The sequence below is a fragment of the Pipistrellus hanaki genome (genome assembly GCF_964339955.1).
Source record: "Pipistrellus hanaki genome assembly, chromosome: 1".
Taxonomy (NCBI): domain Eukaryota; kingdom Metazoa; phylum Chordata; class Mammalia; order Chiroptera; family Vespertilionidae; genus Pipistrellus; species Pipistrellus hanaki.
The window spans coordinates 73,381,784-73,400,550 of record NC_140503.1 but is presented as its reverse complement, the minus strand read 5'-3'; the positions used below and the strand labels follow the sequence as shown (position 1 = coordinate 73,400,550).

General features: G+C 53.4%; 4 protein-coding genes across 6 annotated transcripts; 1 reads left to right on the top strand and 3 right to left on the bottom strand.

The window, feature by feature from the left end:
* Positions 1 to 9: 9 nt before the first annotated feature.
* Positions 10 to 2,754, bottom strand: LTB4R (leukotriene B4 receptor). 2 transcript variants are annotated; one of them, XM_084888892.1, is made up of 2 exons: positions 2,575 to 2,754; positions 10 to 1,956 (listed from the first exon to the last, which is right to left on the bottom strand). In XM_084888892.1, the coding sequence occupies exon 2, from the start codon at positions 1,945 to 1,947 to the stop codon at positions 895 to 897; it is 1,053 nt and encodes a 350-aa protein (XP_084745018.1). In that variant the 5' UTR covers positions 1,948 to 1,956; positions 2,575 to 2,754; the 3' UTR covers positions 10 to 894. The 2 variants fall into 2 exon arrangements, with proteins under 2 accessions (XP_084745018.1, XP_084745017.1); XM_084888891.1 differs by having other exon boundaries at positions 16 to 2,027; positions 2,575 to 2,712.
* A 2,296-nt stretch (positions 2,755 to 5,050) lies between these two features.
* On the bottom strand, positions 5,051 to 6,828 carry LTB4R2 (leukotriene B4 receptor 2). Its single transcript, XM_084888886.1, has 2 exons — positions 6,711 to 6,828; positions 5,051 to 6,369 (listed from the first exon to the last, which is right to left on the bottom strand). Exon 2 carries the CDS (start codon positions 6,347 to 6,349, stop codon positions 5,273 to 5,275), a length of 1,077 nt encoding a protein of 358 aa, XP_084745012.1. The 5' UTR covers positions 6,350 to 6,369; positions 6,711 to 6,828; the 3' UTR covers positions 5,051 to 5,272.
* Positions 6,829 to 8,538: 1,710 nt separating this feature from the next.
* On the top strand, positions 8,539 to 12,150 carry CIDEB (cell death inducing DFFA like effector b). Its single transcript, XM_084888893.1, has 5 exons — positions 8,539 to 8,961; positions 9,239 to 9,383; positions 10,862 to 11,011; positions 11,249 to 11,439; positions 11,603 to 12,150. Exons 1-5 carry the CDS (start codon positions 8,921 to 8,923, stop codon positions 11,733 to 11,735), a joined length of 660 nt encoding a protein of 219 aa, XP_084745019.1. The 5' UTR covers positions 8,539 to 8,920; the 3' UTR covers positions 11,736 to 12,150.
* NOP9 (NOP9 nucleolar protein) lies at positions 12,123 to 18,762 on the bottom strand. 2 transcript variants are annotated; one of them, XM_084888832.1, is made up of 10 exons: positions 18,386 to 18,762; positions 17,728 to 18,180; positions 16,682 to 16,789; positions 15,484 to 15,625; positions 15,183 to 15,375; positions 14,424 to 14,564; positions 13,435 to 13,560; positions 13,035 to 13,271; positions 12,750 to 12,855; positions 12,123 to 12,407 (listed from the first exon to the last, which is right to left on the bottom strand). In XM_084888832.1, the coding sequence occupies exons 1-10, from the start codon at positions 18,627 to 18,629 to the stop codon at positions 12,250 to 12,252; spliced, it is 1,908 nt and encodes a 635-aa protein (XP_084744958.1). In that variant the 5' UTR covers positions 18,630 to 18,762; the 3' UTR covers positions 12,123 to 12,249. The 2 variants fall into 2 exon arrangements, with proteins under 2 accessions (XP_084744958.1, XP_084744957.1); XM_084888831.1 differs by having other exon boundaries at positions 16,682 to 16,792; positions 18,386 to 18,761.
* Between the last annotated feature and the right edge of the window lie 5 nt (positions 18,763 to 18,767).

The following is an 18,767-nucleotide window of genomic DNA, read 5'->3' as shown; positions in this document are numbered from 1 at the left end:
TTATTTTTTATGGGAAAGATTTAAAAAGTAGACCACTACCACTGCTGCCACCATCTTCCTAAAATGTCAGAATAGGGGCTCTAAGACAACAGTCATCTCTAGAAAAGAATGACTCATCCCTTTCCCTTTGGGGCATCTTCATTTCCTAAGGGTGACCAGAGTACCCTCTGCCCCACCCTGTGAGATGCTCATCTGAATTCTAACCTAAGATAAGATCTGCTGACTTGGTTCTCAAGTGAGGCCTTCTTGGAAGATGGAGGGAAGGAAAGCAATCCCCTTGAATACCTACCACTGAGAGGATGAAGATTAGTAGCAGGAAGTTGGAGTCATGCTGACAAAGATAACTATCACTAGCATCTGGGTACAGACGGTGCTAACTTTTCTCAGAAGGTAGGCTGAATGGGAGTCTGGAGTGATGAGTCCACATGGGTGATCTTCCCGGGCCAGCTCTTCCAGGAGTCTGCAAACCTGTGTTGTTCTAAGTGTGATCTGCAAGCCACCCTTATCCGAATGGGGCAAGTGGTGGTGGTGGAGGGGGGGTCATTTCTATATCTGTCTTCGTGTCCCTTCCAAGACTGAAAATCATGGTAAACTAAAGGATGTGCCTCTCCACTATCGAGAACGACCCCCACAAAGACACCTATCCCCCATAACACACATGTCCCACACACAGGGTTAACCCAATTTCAGACTTGGCTTTAATTACAAAGCTGCCCAGGAGCTGACTGCCCTTACTTGCCCCTCCCCTTCCTCTTCTTCCGCTCCACACCCACAGACCTTCTCCTCGGGGTGCAGAACTGGGTCAGGCCAGCGTGGGGGCGTGCCGCCAGGAGGAAAGCAAGTGTCCCTTCCATCACCACCACCACCCCCACCCCACCCCCCTCGGGGCCTGCTTCAATCGAGAGGGTTGGTGGAGGCAGTGAGGCTCTCGGCTGGGCCAGGCTCAGTGGGGGTGGGGGCGCCCCTCCCTGTCTGGCCCAGGGTGCCCCCGCGTCGGGTACTGGACATCTCAGAGCCGGTGCCTTCCAGCAGCTTGGCAATGAAGCCCACGCCGGCCAAGCGCAGCAGGCCGCCTCCGGTGCACGCGTACAGCACGGGGTTCACGCTGCTGCTCAGGAAGGCCAGCGCGATCAGCACTCTGCGCGCCAGGAGCAGCCGCTTACCCACCAGCCCCTGCCCCGCCTGGTGGCCGGCCAGCGCGCGGGCCGCTTCGGCCAGGTTCACCATGTGGTAAGGCAGCCAGAAGGCCGCGAAGGTGAGGATGATGAGCGCCACCAGGCGGCCGGTGCGGCGGCTGCGGCGGAAGCGCCGAGCCCGGAGCCTGCGCCCGATGTCGGAGTAGCTGGCCACCACGGCCAGGAAAGGCAGCAGGAAGCCGGTGACGGCCTCGAAAAGCAGGTGGAAGGCCCTGTGTCCTTCCGTGTCGTATTTCGGGAAGCAGTACAGGCTCCTGTTGTCCGGGGGCATCGGGACCACGGTGCGGTACACGATGACGGGCGTGGCCAGCAGGACTGACGCCGCCCAGATGATGGCCAGCAGCCACCTGGCGACCTTCTTGGTGCGAAGCTTCTGGGACACAAAGGGGAGGGCCACCGCCAGCGAGCGGTCCAGGCTCATGGCCGTGATCAACAGGACGCTGGCGTACATGCTGACCCCGCAGACATAGTGGAACAGGCGGCAGCCGGTCACTCCGAACACCCAGGTGCCTCGGGCCACGGAGTGGAGGAAAAAGGGGGCCGTGAGCAAGACGGCCAGGTCCGCCAGGGCTAAGTTCAGCACCAGCAGGGCGGTGACCGAGCGCTTTCGCATCTTTACCAGGATGCTCCACACCACAAAACTGTTGCCGGGCAGCCCCACAGCCAGAGCCACTGACAGGAGGGTGATAGCCATGACAGCTAGCGAGGATAGCGAGGAGGGTGCTGCAGGAGATGTAGTGTTCGTGGCCATGGCAAGGATCTGGAGGGCGAGGTGGACATGTGCGTGAGCGAGGGATCCAAGGGTTTTCTGAAATCCTGGACACACTGAGCCTGAGGATTCAAGTCTTTCTCTAAATCAGCAGCATCGGTGCACCTTCACAATATACTGTCCTTATCACGGCCAACTAGTCTGTCTTAAGGGATCTGGCCGAGTAGAAAGACAAATTGCCTAAACAAGCCACATGGCTCTTTCCGGCCCACAGACCCAATTGCAAAATACCAAGCAACAGCAGCAGTAGCATGTCTGGACTCTTTCTGCCTCTTTCCCTTAGGAGACCCTCCGATTCAGAGCCAAACTGGGGAGATTTCCTTCTCAGGGCTGCACCCTTTAAAAGGCTAACTCCTCTGTCCCTTGCCAAGTCCTTAGTCCCCTCAGTCCCATGGATGTCCTCCAATCCCCGACCCACTCTCCCAGAGATGCCCAGGGCCCACCGGGAATAACAGGGATGGGAGGAGTTCATGAAGAGGAGAGAAGAACAAGTCCTCCTAAATCTTTTTACCACTGGTCAGGCTCTTTTGGAAATTTCTCTGTACCTTCTCTCATGGCTGCACCCCACCCTACTCCACCAAATCCCCTGCTCCCAGGATCCTTACTTACTGGCTTTGCTGGGCACTGGTTGGAAGCTGGTGTCAATCCCAGGGTCGGGGCAGAGTGGCGGAGTCTATCCCCGGATCGGTCTCAGTGGCAGGGGTCTGAACCCAGGTCTGGATGCTGTCAGCTAAGTCACTCGGAGAGGAAGTACCACACGGCAGGAGGAAGACACATCTTCCTGAGGGTGGGGCTGAAACTCCTGCCCCCTCCCTTCACCAGGAGGGAGGATAGTTTTTGAGGTCCAGAAGAGGCCAGCTGGAAGGAGGACCCTCAGGGGTGGGACTTGATGAGAAGTGCCCAAAAGGGGGAAGGGAGAGAAGAACAAGGGGTGCAGGAGTGAGTAGGCTGGGGTGTGGCCTCATATGCAGGTCTAGACTGGCTCATTGAACAGAATAATAAAGTGTGTCATATAGGAGGAGGGAGGGAGGGAAGCCAGAGAGGGGAAGTGGGCTCGGATTGGGAGGGCAGAATGTTGAGAATATTTGTCATTTGTATGAATAAGTAGATTTTTAGAGTAATAGGAAATGTAGGGTACAGCTGTGGTTAGGTTCCAGGTTTGGGTTGTAACATCATCACCTAAAGAGGTCAGCACCTTGTTCTTGGCTTTCGTTCAAGCCATGAGTGGAGTTGAAGGGAGAAGTCCCTCTTCCAGCAACCCAGTCGCTCCCTTCACTTAAAGGAATTGGTTTCATTCTAGGGTAATCAATTTTCCCTTCTCTTGGTAGAAGCCAAAGTCCAATCACACAGAATGCCAATTTCTTCCCCTTCCCCAACCATTTGCCTTGTGCTTGCCCATGTGGCTACCCTGACACATGAGTTTGGATTTAAAATCTGGGCACTGGGCAAGGTCAGTACTGCCTTTTTCCTTACCTCCCCACAGCCAACTGTCCAGTCCCGCCATATAGCAGTAGAGGCTGAGCATAGGGAAAAGGCATGAGGGAGATGGTACTTCATGCCTGTTCTGACAAGAGGGGAAACCAGGGCCAGGAAAGGGTCACTCTCCCCTTTTCTCCTCTTCTTGAACTCTCCTGAAGAAGCTAAGAACTGAAGTCTTTCCTTCCATCTGACCATGAGCCTTCCTGCTTCCTTTCCAACCCAATCACTCTCAGGAAATGTGCAGAGTGTAATAGTGGTCATGGAAGTCCCTTACCTTTGCGATGCCCCCACTTTGTCTGCTTTGAGAAAAGCCAGAGCAGAGTTCACTCAGTAGCTGTCAGGATATGATGAAAAGAAATGGACTGAAACCACAGCACACAGGTTCCTCCACAGAGTTGAGGAAGGGCTTTCTGACCACAGAGGATGTGTTAGTCGGGAAATATGTGACAGAGGAAGTTAGGAACCCCCCTCCCCAGTGCTTGAGGACAGAGGAAGCCTCTGCAGAAGCTCTGGGGTCAATCAGAGGTTCCATCTGACACAAGCTGCTCCCCATTTCCATTTCTGTCAATGACCTTCCTTCTTCCACCCTAGTCTAGACACGCTAAGCATCCCTGTCCCCCAAGTCGAGAGCTCTAATCCCAACCCGTTTTGGTGGCCCTGGCGTGACCCTGAGGGCTGGGTTTCCTTTGCTATCTCTGCATCTACCTGGGTGATATGAACAGTCACTAAGGCAGGACAGGGGGTAACAGTCAGGTTGACCAGAACTTAACAACCATCTTGGTTGGCCAGGGACTTAAGGGACTAGGATAAAAGACTTTCACTGCTAAAACCGCAAGTTGGTCACCCTAGTAACCATATGCGTGTGCCTCTCATCCTGCACCCCAAACTCAAAAGTATCAGGATCCAGAACAGTTTTGAAGCCTAGAGGTAAAGAAATTCCAAAAGATGGGGTCTGGGAAATGTTGGGGAGGACGGATGAGGAACAGCTAGCAATCAGGAGAGAGAAAAAAGGAGAAAGGAGAGATGGTACTTCCCTGAAAAATTCTTCCTGTCCTCCAGATATCCACACTCTTCCTCATACTCCCTCATCTCCAACCCCAAATGCCCTCTGGATATCTGAGAGCCTGCTCCTGGGCTCTTTTTGAGTCAGGTGACCTTTGTGGGGAGAGTTAGATTCAAAGAGGAGGCTAAGTCTCGGACTCTCACGGCCCCTCCCCCACTGCACCAACCACAAGGCAGACAGGAAAACGCTCCTTTCAAACCCCACAGATTGACTTTCAGCTTCCAGGGCCAGTCAGTCCTCCACCCCCCTTCTTGGCTCTTATAGATCCCAGAGAATGGATCTCATCCCCACCCCACACCCAAGCACCCATACCTTTATTTCCTCATTCTCCCCTTATTTGCAGAGTGGTTGTATGGCCTGAGGGAAGTAGGCCACCTGAGCTGGGGAGGATGGGTCAAGGCCACTGCCCAGCCTTGGCCTGACCCCGCAGGGAAACCAGGTGGCTTCAGTGCAACGCAGGCATGCTGAACCTGGGGAGAGCACACTTAAGCCATGGTGTAATGGCTGCACAGGGTCTTTCACAATAACTGCTGGCAACAAATTAGCAGCTCTGGCACATGGGCACATGCCAACCTGCAAGTGCACAATTTCATTAGCATGAACCATCATCCCTGGCAATCCCTCAGTTTGGAGGAACCTGGGCCTGCCCAGGTACATAATTCTGCCCCGACAGATCCAAACTGGTCAGAGTCTTCCCAAGGCTCCCGATTGGTCTCTGAGTTCTGAGGGGTGATGGAAGTGGACAGGGAAGAGCAGGATTTGGTGTCACGGGTCCCATTCCTGGCTGTCCTTTGCAGCCCCGCCCCCCGGGTCTCCGTTGCCCAAGCCCCGCCCCACCACTTTGAGCCGAGGGGTGGCTCGGAGTTCCATGGTCCCCTCCCTGGAGCGGCCGCACCCTCGGGCCTCCCCAGAGCCCTCAAACAGCCGAGTGAGGAAGCGGGGGCCGGCGCGGGGCAGCAGGTCGCCGGCGGTGAAGAGGTAGAGCACCGGGTTAATGCTGGAGCTGAAGAAGGCCAGGGCCGTGGTGCCGGCCCTCGCTGCCTGGCTCGCTCCGCCCAGCTTTGCCAGGGCCCCTTCGGGCGGAGCCAGCGCGGCCACCGCCTGCACGATGTTGACGGCGTGATAGGGGGCCCAGAGCAGGCCGAAGGCCAGCACGATGGCGCTCACCAGCCGGCCCACCCGCGTGCCGCGCCGGCCGGAGCCCCAGCGCGCGCCCCGCAGCCGCGCCAGCGCCACGCTGTAGCAGCCGAGCACCAGCCCGAAGGGCAGCGCGAAGGCGGTCAGCGTCTCCAGGCTCAGGTGCACGGCGGCGTGGGTCCGCGACGGGTGGCACAGCTGGCACAGGCTGCCCCCCCAGAGGTGGCGGTAGACGGCGGCCGGGATGGCGAGCAGCAGGGCCGCCAGCCAGACGGCGAGCAGCAGGCGGCGGGCCAGGGCCGGGCTGCGCAGCCGGGCCGCCAGGAACGGGCGGGTGACGGCGAGGCAGCGCTGCAGGCTGAGCAGGCTGGTGAACAGGACGCTGGCGTACATGCTGAGCGCGCACACGTAGTACACGGCCTTGCAGCCCACCTGGCCCAGCGGCCACGCCTGCCTCACCAGGAAGGTCACGAAGAGCGGCGTGAGCAGCAGCACCGCGCCGTCCGCCAGCGCCAGGTGCAGCACCAGCGTGGCCGCCAGCGGCCGCCCCCGCGCGGGCCGCCAGCCTGCCAGGCTCCACACCACGAAGCCATTGCCTGGCAGCCCCAGCAGCGCCGCCAGCAGCAGGAAGACCGTGCCTGTTGCCCGCGAGGCGGGAGAGCTCAGCAGCGTCTCGTTCCCCGGGGGGCGGTAGCAGTCTGTCATCCTTCTGTACCTACAGGGGGCTGGGAAGGGCCAGGGAGCTCATTCAGGGGCTGGGGCAAAAGCCAACGTGACCCCTGATGCCAGGGGAGAAGGAACGGTGCCTCCCCTCGCTTCCCTGACACCTGCCTCTCTTCCGTCTGGGACCCCTGGCTTCCTCTGGGACCCCAGCCACAGCTCAAACACTACCTCTTGGAACCCAGATCCCCTGCTCTCAGTCAGCTGAGCTGACTCCCAGTCCTGACTCCCAGGCTGTCTCCACCTCCACCTCCACACCTCTACTCTTCTTTGTCCAGCCCCTTCCCTATGCCTCAGGGCAAAAGTGAGAGGTGGTGAGTAAGGGCCCTTGGACAGATCTACTTACCCAGCTTCGAGCTAGCAGGGTGAGGGTCCACAAGAGTCCTGGGGAGGCTGAAAGGCAAACAGCTATGGGCTTGTTGCCTACTCCTGTCCGGTGCCTGTCAGATGTGCAGTGGGTGAGGCGAGAATGGGGAGGATTAAGGTGGGGCCTTGCCTGGGGCCCCTCCCTCATCGTATTCCTTCCCATCATTAACTCGTCCAGGCATGTGAGGTCCTGCCTCCCAGGAAACAGGATAAGTGTAGGGGTGCAGATAAGGCTCCCTGGTTGTGTAGGTGGGTGAGTAGGGACACTGCAGAACCCTGACCCTGGGTCCTGTTTCTGTGCGGATCCCTCCCCCAGCTCTGGTCCCAACCCCCCTCACCCTGCAGCCTTATGCTTTCTGGCCTCCTTGGTCTGCACTCAGCATAAAAGGTGACCCAAACTACTCACTTTCCCTGCTGCTCTTTCCTTTCCCTGTTTCTAGACTCCTAATCCTGCTGAGCCTGCTTTTTCCTCAGCTTCCTACCTACCCCTCTTGCCTTGGGCTCTGCCCCAGTCATTCCACCCTCAGGGCTCCCACTGGGCTGTCAATGACAGCTTTCAGTATAAAGCACGGTGCTAAATCCTGTGGGGCCTGGGGGGGATGCTTGGAGGCGTGAGGGGCATATAACCTGGCTGAGGAGTTACCGCACACAACCATGAAGAGACCACATTCCTAGGCTGCACCAGGGTACAAGAAAAAGGGAAAGGTCACAGTGGTAGAGACATGCTGACCTTTCTCTGGGTGGAGAAGTGAGGCCAAAACTTGGAAATTAAGAAATTTGAGGGGACCTGGTTCATTGATAACATTGAGGAAAGGGGAAAGGCCAGTGCCAGTCAGCAGCCAGAACTGGGGGTTCCTTGGGAGCCAGAACACCAATACTGTCTCCTTTTGGGTTCCCTCCAAATCAGAGTCTGAGTTAAGGTGATCCTGTACTCATTAAACATAACTGAACAAAACTTCAGAAACCTGTGGGATAATATTAGAGATCAAACAGAAGTGTAACTAAACTTCCAGAAGAAGAGTAGAAGAAAGTCAGATGGAAAAGGACAAGAACCATATGATTTCACTCATATGTTGGATATAAATCAGGAAGCCACAAACAAGCTCATAGACACAGCAACACAGCTTGGGAAGCAGGAGTGAGAGAAGAGAGGGAAGAGGAAAACCAATAAGATTGTTATTGAGCTCCCTCAGTAGGCATCAGGAATGTCTAAGAAGTGCCACTGAATGAGAAAGAGGAGGCATTGACACTCCTATACACACTGGAAGCCTGCACTTGTCAGGGGGCAGGCCAGACTGCCAAGGCTTCAAACGAGGCTTCTAGGCAGAAAAGCAGACACTTGCACTCAAGTGAGGAATTCATTGTCAGTGAGAGTCTGAACATCCACGCAACTAGTCCAGCACAACTGCCGCTGAAATCAGGGATGGGGCGTGGAGCACCAGAAGCTAAAGTCCTGATGCCATCAGAGGACACTCCCCCTTCACATCGTCATGCCTATTAAGTGGCCAAAGAAGAAAAGTGAGAAATCCAGAGTGGTTGAAGCAGGCAGTTCTGCAGAATTAAATCAGAGAAGTGAGCCAGCTGCTTCCCTAGACCGCGAAGGAAGGCGCAGGAAAGCAAGAGGGCCCTTGCCACAGGATCCTGGTGGTCCATGGATCAGGACCCATCCTCTTCTGGCGCCCCACCCAGACACACTGCCTCACCTCCCATTTCTCCACGCCCTACCCAAGATCTCACCCTCAGCCCCGCCTCCCTTTTCTAATGCAGCAGTTTATGGATTTTTCAGTAGGTGGCAGTATGCACAGCACAAATCACATAATGTAGCTTCTATACCTAGAAATTCGCCACCCTCTTACATAGTTACCATTGACCTCACATCACAAGCTGCCACCAGAGACAACATCCACACAACGCTTCCTTGGCTTCTGCCTGGCAACTTAGGGCCTCAATCCTTCTTCCAGGACTCCATCTAGGCCCCTCCTCTTCTCCCTCCCCTGGGACTTTGCCCTTTTTGCAGGCCCTGAGGGGGAGGAGGTGTGTGTGTGGGGGGGGGGGGGGCAGAGTCCGCTTGACTCATCCTCCACCTCACTGGGGCTGAGGTCCCAGCTCTGTAACAGAAAACATCACGACTTCAGCCCAGCACAGCCGAGAACAACCCAGCCCAGAATTCTTCTGCTCTTTCCCTACACCATGGAGTACCTCTCTGCCATGAACCCCAGCAGCCTGCTCAGGTGACTACTGATCTTCCTCTCCACTCTAACAGGGGATAGGGGCAGCGCAACAAATCTCCACTCAGCCCCTTGGAAGCTCATGAATCTATACCCCTTTCCCTCCCACTCCACTTTCCACAGTGGGCTTATCCAGCTTCTACCACCCGCCTCTCTCCCTAGGCTACTCTAATCCAACAACCCAAACCCCCCCTTCTCTAACTCTCCAGCTACATCACCCCCAACATCCCATTACACCCAGCAAACCCCTCATTCCTTGACCTTTTTTCCCATCTACCAGGTCAGTATCCAATATGAGCTCTGAGTTTGGCCGCAGGGTCTTGACCTCAGCTCCACCACCCCAGCGACCTTTCCGAGTCTGTGATCACAAACGAACCACACGGAAAGGTCTGACAGCCGCCACCCGCCAGGAACTGCTAGACAAGGTGAGTGAGCCAAGTCCCTGGGTTCCTATCCAAGGGGCTCAAAGAGCGAGAACTTGGAATGACCAGCAGAAAGGGCTGAGGTTATGCAGCTACCCCTCCCTCTGAAAACTAAAGCAGGTGTGTGGGGGGAGGGGGGCGGGGGGGGGGGAACAGGGGTGGGGAATGATCTCTGCTGCATTTGGTCAATCTATTTTTCCACCAAGAAGCTGGCTTTTCTTTGGTCAATCTATTTTTCCACCAAGAAGCTGGCTTTTCTTTGGGGATAGGTGAAGGAGTAGGGAGGGTTGGAGGGATAGGATTTAGAAGATAGTGTGGACTGGCAATTTGTGTGACAAATCAAGTTCAAATCCTGAGGTGGGTGATTGTCGCCTTCTTCTGTCAAACCTTAGGAAGCTACTAACCTATAAAAATGTCAAAAATTCTTTCTTTTCTGAATTTTAGAGGAAAATTGTTAAAGCTAGGATGTGAAACAAGAAAGGCCTGGGAAAATGAACCTAGGCTGGTCTGCTTTGGCTGACTAAGAAGGCAGAGCAAAGGAGGCCTTGGAGACAGGTTCAGGCGGTTTGTCTGGGATGAGCTGCCGCTGCCCATTGCTGCACTGGTTGCAAGCCTGGTGGGGTCCCTGAGTTTAGGAGATGCATGACTGTTGGGGAAGTTGCGGGGGAGGGGGCACCTGAGTACTCCTGGGGGTGAGAGCACCCACTGGTGCGTTCATTTTTGAGGGGTTTTAAAAAGCTGGGTGTTTAGGGGAGATTTTAGGGGCAGATCTCAATAGAATATTCATCAGCTTTATGTTGATGTACCAAAAATGAAATTTATTCTCTTAACTTCATCTGTCCTTGGGTGTGGTTGGCAAATGGCACTAATTGAATTTCTGTCTCCTTAAGTAGGGTGATTTAAGCTATTTACCCTCTGGTTGGGGAGAAGTCAAAATGTCAATTTCTTCATCTATAAAAAGGGAATAATAATAATACACCTCCTTGGATTGTTGAAGAAAATAAAGGAGGATAATGTATGTAAAGTGCTACATAGGTACCTGGCACTAGTAAAGACAAAAAGATGGTCATTATTACTGAAAACGGTTCTGGAGAACTCTATGTAGGGAGTAGGGGAGCAAGGTGGGAGATAAGATCCCATTGCATCAGGCCCCATGAGCATAATGTCTTATGCCCACTCCCAAAGGATGGACTTCAAGAGAGCCTGGCTAGCTTTCCAATTCCTAATCAGGAGTGACTTGGAGGGGAGCAGGGGTAAATAACAACATGGTAGGAGCAAAGCAGAAGCAAACAGGGAAAAAGGTCAGCTCCCAGTGAGGGTTCCCCAATGAAAGAACAGAGAGCTGGAGCTGTTTGAAGGGATGGCAAAGCACCAGGAAGTAGAGTTGGGACATCAACCAGTGTCTGGGGCCAGCCAGGAGATGCTGGCAGCTGTAGAGGGAAGGCTCTGCCATTTCCCTCCTGCTTCTTGCTCCTGGGCAGGCACTGGAGGCCCTGCTGCTGCGCGGAGTGCTAACCCTGGTGCTAGAGGAGGATGGGACTGCCGTGGAGAGTGAGGACTTCTTCCAGCTGTTGGAGGATGACACATGCCTGATGGTGCTGGAGTCTGGGCAGAGCTGGAGTCCCAGCAGGGTGAGGCCTGTACCGGGTGGGCTGCTTTAGGCCACCAATCCTTTATATCTCCCCCAAGCCTATCCTCCTGCCTACCCCTCATCATGAGGGCAGAAGTGATGAGAGAGGTAAGGAGTTTTTAAGGACACCTTATGGTGGACTAACAGTCCAGGCAAGGGTGGGTCTGTCCCACTACTGATGGGGGTTGATGGTGGATGTGAGGGACCACTGCACTCATGGGGGTGGGGTGTTCTTCAGAGTGGGATGCTGTCGTATGGCCTGGGCCGGGAGAAGCCCAAGAACAGCAAGGACATCGCCCGCATCACCTTTGACGTGTACAAGCAAAACCCTCGAGACCTCTTTGGGAGCCTGAATGTCAAAGCCACATTCTACGGGCTCTACTCCATGAGTTGTGACATTCAAGGACTTGGCCCAAAGAAAGTACTCAGGTCAGAGACCAAAATGTTTTACTTCCCCATCCCCAGTTTCAGTTCCTTAATTCCTTCTCCTGCACTCACCTAACCCATTAGCTCTCAATTATGAACCCCCAGCCCCACCCCCCAGCTCTATGTCCTCCTGGCCATCTGACTGCCTCTTGTCTCTGTCCTTCAGGGAGTTCCTCCGATGGACCTCCACACTGCTGCATGGCCTGGGCCAAATGCTGCTGGGAATTTCCTCTACCCTTCGCCATGTAGTGGAAGGGGCTACACACTGGCAGCAGCAGGGTCACCTTCATTCCTACTGAGAAGGGGCTCAGAGCTTCTGCCCTAGAGATGGCTGTAGGGACTGTGATGACATCCCGTTTAGGGACCTGCAGATAGTGCAGACTAGATAACTCACCTGGTTTTCCACTGCCCTCTGACCCCATCAGCATAGCACCTTACACCCCTAGCCTGTACCCACTCCTGAAGAATGCTGTCCCTCCTTAGCCATCCTCTCAGCCTCCCACCTACCCTGAAAGGCCCAACCTTGCCCCAGGCATCTTGATAGCACTGGTTGCTGCTGCCTCTAGAGTTCCTACACCTCTCACTGAGCTCCCCAGCACGCTGAAGACAGCCCTCCTGGACTTTACCTTGAGATCTCTTATTTCTTCATACCCTTCCCCCCCAAGAATAACAAAGACATTTCCAACACAAATATAAAAATGTTTATCAATAACACTTTTTTGACTTCAATGACTTTGATTTAAATTAGTAAGGGGAGTATAGATACACTCGTTCCTCCTCCCCCATCAACACCCAGTCCCAGATCTGAAGGCCTCAGTCTTCAAGAATTGAGTTCAAAACCCGCCTCCGCTTGGCCACTGCCCCCTGTTGCTGTTCCCAAGCTTCTCGGCGCTTCAGGAAGGTAGTCAGGGCCACATTTCGAGCCACATGGTGGCCAAAAGGGTCTTTTATCAGCTCTTGGTTCCGCTCTCCTGCAAAGGGAACCATCATGTTCAGTATCAGCATGCAGTCACCACCTATGCTTGAAGAGACTCTACTTGGGGTGAAGGTCTCTCCATTCTACCTGGTCCCTGGGTCTGCTTTGGGATGAAGTTAACCCCTCACTCTCCAAAGAACAAACTGGGAGGAGGGTAAGAACATAGGACTGCACAATCAACAGAGGGAAGGGGAGAGCAGACTGCTAAGCACCATGGCCAAACCACCCTTTGGAACTGAAGTCTCTGCTGAATTTAAATCCATCCCCCAACCACCCAGCCACCCAGCCATTTGGAGTAAGGAAAAGGAAGTTTGGAAAGAGACCCGCTGGTACTCACCCAGCTCAGCAGCAATTTCCTTCCGGGCCCCCAAGGCTGCTCCATTCCAGATGGCATCTAACACACGGCTGCCATGGCGACAGCAAGCCAGAGCAACATACTGTCCCTGCATTGAGACAGACAAGGTAGGTCCCCCTAGGGCAGTTCTTAAAAATGTACTGGGGAGGGCAGGAGGGAGTGGAGTTTCCATTTAAAGACTGAGTCAAAAGAGTCTAGGAAAGACAGTCCGGGGGAAGCTCTAAATGGGTAATGGCGGAGGAATCAAAGCAGAAGCCAGAGTCTAACCTTTAGGATCTTGAACACACGGCGGCGCTGCTTGCGCGTCACAGAAGGGCTGGTCAGGATAGCATCAAGCACATGGGAACCAGCAGGGCTTTGGGCCAGAGTCAGAAACTGTGGTCCTGTCAAGGCACCCAGACTTCGAAGGATAAGGCCAGGAGTGGAGAAGTGCAGCAGATGCTGGAGCAGTAGAGATCCGAGGACTGTCACTTCCCCCAGGGCCTTGGCTGTGCCCATTTCAACCTGAGAACAGGGATAGGAAATCAGGAGGCAGCCACCAAAATGCCACCTCCACTTGGATGAAGTCAGAGCTCTCACCACCTTCACCTCCATAGTGAGAGGCTTCCTAAGCCCAGGGAGACCTGGTCCCCAATCAGGCACTGGCTTGGTCTTTCCCCTACCTCACCTGGTGGTCTGCAGGCACTGCCCCCTCCTCCTCCACCAATCCATAGTACACCTCATAAGCCATCAAAGTGGCAAAGAGAGGCACACAGGCCACTTGCCGGGAAGAGGGCTCTGCACAGTGGAATGCCTAGATGAGAAGACAAAACATAATGAATATGAGAACTGACTTTAACCCTGAATTCCTAGACAAGGGAAAGCATTTAGGAGTGGTGAGAATGCCTAACTTCACAAGCATATAAGATGCATGAGGATAGGATCTCGTCTGCCCTGCTGTATCTCCAGCCTCTATACATGTAACAGGGGTCAATAAATATTTATTCCTTAAATAAGCTTCTCTCTTTGTTCTGGGAGAAAAATTTTTCTTTTTTCTTTTTCTTTTTTTTTTTTTATATATTTTATTGATTTTTTACAGAGAGGAAAGGAGAGAGATACAGAGTAGAGATTTAGAAACATCAATGAGATAGTCATCCATCAGCTGCCTCTTGCAGTAGGGGGCCTACTGGGGATTTGCCTGCAACCAAGGTACATGCCCTTGCCCAGAATCGAACCCGGGACCTTTCAGTCTGCAGGCCGACACTCTATCCACTGAGCCAAACCGGTTTCGGCTGGGAGACAATTTTCATTCTAAGGCTATGAGATGGATTTGGCCTAATTTCCCCTTGTTACCTTATGACAGGCATCTTCAAACTACGGCCCGCGGGCCACATGCGGCCTGCAGAGGAGTCTGATCCGGCCCGCCAGGTTTTTTGGGCAGTGAGCGCAGCTGAGGTGTTACAGTAGGAATTAGTAGTTCATATAGTCCGGCCCTCCAGCTCTCTGAGGGACCGTGATCTGGCCCCCACTTTAAAAAGTTTGAGGACCCCTGCCTTATGAACTCCCTGAGCATTGAATATCTTGGGGCCAGAGATACAATGACTAAAGATTCGATAAGTCTTAAGAGATAGAATTTGAACCAAGGGCATAAATGGGTTGCAAGTAACACCCACTCACCTCTAACAACAGCTGCAGAACCTGGGCTTGCTGGGTCCCAACTCTGCGGCAGGCTCCCACCAGGGCAATGACTACCCCTGTGTGACCCTGTGCCAGCACAGCTTCCAGGGCAGGACTCAGCTCCTCAAATATGGGGGACAGCTGTGGGGAGACATGGGGTAAAGAATTTTTGGCATTCTGGTAACTGTGGACTAAGTTATTCAGAGAAATCTTTCTGCCAAAAACAACTAAAAATGCTAGGTAAGATAAAAAAGGCATTGCCAATGTCAGGACTTTGGTTGGGCTGGATAAGAAAGGTTCAGAACAAGAGTGTAGTCTTAAAGGAGCTGCCTCACCTGGAGAGGGGACATTAAACTACCATACCGTCAGGGTAAAGGAGAATGAAAATCAAACCTTCCACTCTAACTCCCAACCCATGAGTTCCAGAGGAAACATGCCCTGGCAAGAGAAGCTGTGGCAGCTCCAGGGCTCATTTGGATTTGTAGCCAAGTACCCAGTCTGGGTGGAACCTCAAGCTGCTAACTTGGGTTAAGCCAGTCTCCTGTTGGTATTGACTTTTGAAAAAAGCCAAAGCAAATCCTTTCTGGGAAGAAGACACCTTCACCCTATGCTCTGGGAAACCTCCAGGAATAACTTTTTAAGGAGAACAGCCAGCACACAGTCAGAGATAGGCATACCATAAAATAAGGCCCAATGAACAAGAACTAGCAGAAGCAACAGCGTAAAGAAACAGACCCAGCCAAGTTCCCAGGGACTCACGAGCTCAGGGGTAGTGACAGCATCTAGTAAACGCTGCAAAGGGAAGTTGGCGATGGGATGCGCAGCCATGGCCTGCAGCTGCCCTTGGAAATGATCCTCAAAAAGGCTCTGGAGCCTCGGGGGCTCCAACACCAGCAGCACCTGCTCCAGAAGTCTGGAGCTCGTCTGATCCCGCAGAAATAGCAGTAGGGGGCTGGAGACAAAGAGAAGGTAGTTTAACTCCACTCCATCCAAAACACCTACACACCTCACTTATTATACACACCCCATCAATCCCAATCAATCCTGAGGCCTGACCTACCTGCCATCTGCTGAGGAATTGCGATTACTCAGATAGTCAATCACAGCATTACAGAGGTGGGCACACAACTGGGGCAGTTTGCGGTGTAAGATCTGTAAGGCCACTTGAAAGCAGAAGCTGGAGATCTTGTCAGTGATAAACACTGTTGTGAGAGAGCAGAAATAATAAAGGTAGCTTTCCCAAAATCCAGACAACATGTACAACCTCAAACAAGGTACAAGGAACCATGGACAACGGGTATACAGAGTCTTTGCAACACAAATCAGATCAGATTTGAAAAGAAGACTAAGTAAGGGCCTTATATTATCTATATAATAAAGAGGGAATATGCAAATTGACCATCACTCCATAGCAAAAATGGCTGCACCCACAGCTGAGGCCAAGATCCTATAAGGAGCCTTAATGAGCAATCAGCAGGAACCTGAGGCTACGCCCTACCCCGCCCCCATGGAACTTAACAGGAGACCTCAGGCTGCTCCCCCCACCCCAGCACCAGGCCAGGGGACCTCAGGCCATGCCCCCCACCCAGTGGAGCTTGACAGGTGAACTCGGGCCATGCCCCCCACTCAGCAGGGCTTGACAGGGGACCTCAGGCCACACCCCCCACCTGGCGGGGCTTGATGGGGGACCTCAAGGTGTGCTTCCCATGCTAGTGCTGGGCTAGGGGACCTCAGGCTGCTCCCCCTGCCCCAGCACCAGGCTGGGGGACCTCAGACAGTGCCCAACACCCAGTGGGACTTTACAGGGGATCTCAGGCTGTGTCCCCTATCCTGGCGCCAGGCCAAGGGACTTGAAGCTATGCCCGCCCGCTGCCTAGCAGGGCTGACAAGGGTGGGACTGGCTGGGACTAAATCTAGCCCAATTGGGGGAGTGGGGGTGGTAGCCAGGTCTGGGTCTCACACGATTTTGAGGTGCATGTGGATGGGGGGGGGGGGACACACACACACACACTTGACTCTGGGTCCGGTGGTGAGCCCCAGACTCTGACAGGAGGAAGGTTTTTTTTATATACGTTTTACTAATTTTCTTTCATCTCTGACACTTCTATTATAGAGAAAAGGCAAATAGCAATATTAAATTGTTTCCTCTAATTAATTCCCTTTTAATGTGCATGAATTTCGTGCACCAGGTCACTAGGTTGAAGATAATCACCTCCAGAAAAGTAGATCCTAGCCCCTCCTCCTATTTCCCACCTTACCAGCAATGTCCTTCAGAAAGCAGGAACTCAGGTCCCGAAGACAATTCAAGAAGGATTCAGGAACCTCAAAATCAGCTGGTTTACATTCCCGAGTTGGAGTCCTTTGTGCTTCTGAAGGAAGATCAAGTGGCAAGATCACAAACCACCATACCAGAGGGAGAATTCCAAGGTCAGGAATTTTCAACCTTTCCCATCTCATGGCACACATAAATGAATTACTAAAATTCTGCACCACACAAAAAAATATATCTTTGCCAACCTGACAAAAATATATGTATAGTTTTGATTCATTCACACTGGACAGCTATTATTGTATTAGGTGTTGCCTTTTTCTTTTTTATTTGACAATCTAAGGGAAATGAGGTCAGTGCCCCTGACTAAATAAGAGTTTATCACATGTTTTAAATATTCTTGCAGTGTATCACAGCACACCAGTTGAAAATTGCTGGTACAGATGAACAATGATTTAGCTTAAAAATGCAGAACACAACTGAATTTCTCTTCTCATCTAGATGACTGGATTGAGACCACATTTCTGTTTCAATTTGTCTGAGAAACTTCAACCAGCTTTCCTATGGATCATGGATGATAGTCCAAACTCCTCTGCCAGAAATTCAAGATGTCCCAAAATCAGGCCTTATCTAAATTCTCTAACCTTATTTCCTATTTTTTAAAAAGTTAGCTCACTGCCTATGAATGAATCACGAAATCAATTTCGTGATTTTTTAATGGAATAGAACAGAATAAAAAAGGAAAGGAAATATTAGAGTGGGTTGCATGTAGTGAGGGTATTATTTCCTGATCTTCTGCTAACATCCAATACGTGCCTAAATACAAATGTACACTGTGTCATGTTTAGCTTTCCCTAAACGCACCCTACCGCTGGGCCTCTGCAGCACACTAATCTTGGGCCCGCTAAGCCCTTAACTAATTTCTGTTAGTTCTTCAAGGTCGTGAAGAATTAATTACTCTTCTGCCACTATCTCCTCTGAACTTCCTACACTCTCCTTTCCTCTCGGCCCACTTCCCTGTCTTGTAATACTTACCAGGTGACCGGGAGCCCCGGTGTCTGGCTCTCTCGGACTCCAGAAGAGTCCCTCCTAACACCTGCAGCAGAGTTCTGACCACGAAGCTGCCATGTGTGTCTCCACAGTAGAAGAGAAAATCATCACACACCTCAGAGGCTAGTCCCAGCACCAGCTCCTCCAGGGTGTCCAAGGGAGGTTCTTTCTCCTCCTCCTCCTCCTCAGCCGCCTCCTCCTCCTCACAGCTCCCCAACAATCGAGGCAGCTGCAGCAAAGCACTTTCCAAGACATGGACCCCACATCGATGGCAGGCCACGCTGCGCAAGTTGGAGCGCAGAGCAGCCAATACTCGACACAGAGGTTTCAGGGGGCTGAACCCCAACAGTTCCTGCAGCATCTCACTGCCAGTCCTGTTTGTGGCCAAGGCGAGGGCCTGAGCCTCCACTTCCTTCAAAACATTGTGCACCATCAGCTCTGGAAAGACAAGAAAGAAATGTTTTAAAGAGACTGAGAGGAGGAGAAGGTTATGTTCCATCACTTAACCACGGGGCTGAAGTGAGGAAGAGGACACGAGAGATGAAACAGTCCCCGAGCCCCGGGAACCCAAAGCCCTCGCCCGCACTGAATTTTATGCCCAGCAAACCCCTCCCCTCGGTCCCACCCGGAAGAGCCTCCCCACCTCGTTCTTCTCCGGCCTCCGGGGCCTCTTTCAGCGCCGACAGCGCCCGGCGGAAGTACCCCAGCGCTTCGGGGCTCAGGTGAGGGTGCGCGTCGTGAGCCGGCGGCGAGCGCCCGTCCGGGGGCGGGTAGGGCTGTCGCTGGGGGCCTGAGGGGCGCCCCGACCCCTGGGCCCCGCGCCCCCGTTTGCCACCAGCTGGGAACCGGCGCCCGGCCTTGTGGGGGGAGCGCGGCCCCAGCCCCATGGGTGCTCCGGTTCCGGTCAGCCCGCGAAAGCTGCCTCGGCGACGGCGTGAGCAATCTGGGCCTGGTGGGCCGGCTCCCACAAGCGTGCGAACGCGGCTCTCCGGGCGCCGCAACGTCACAGGCCCGCGACCGCCCGG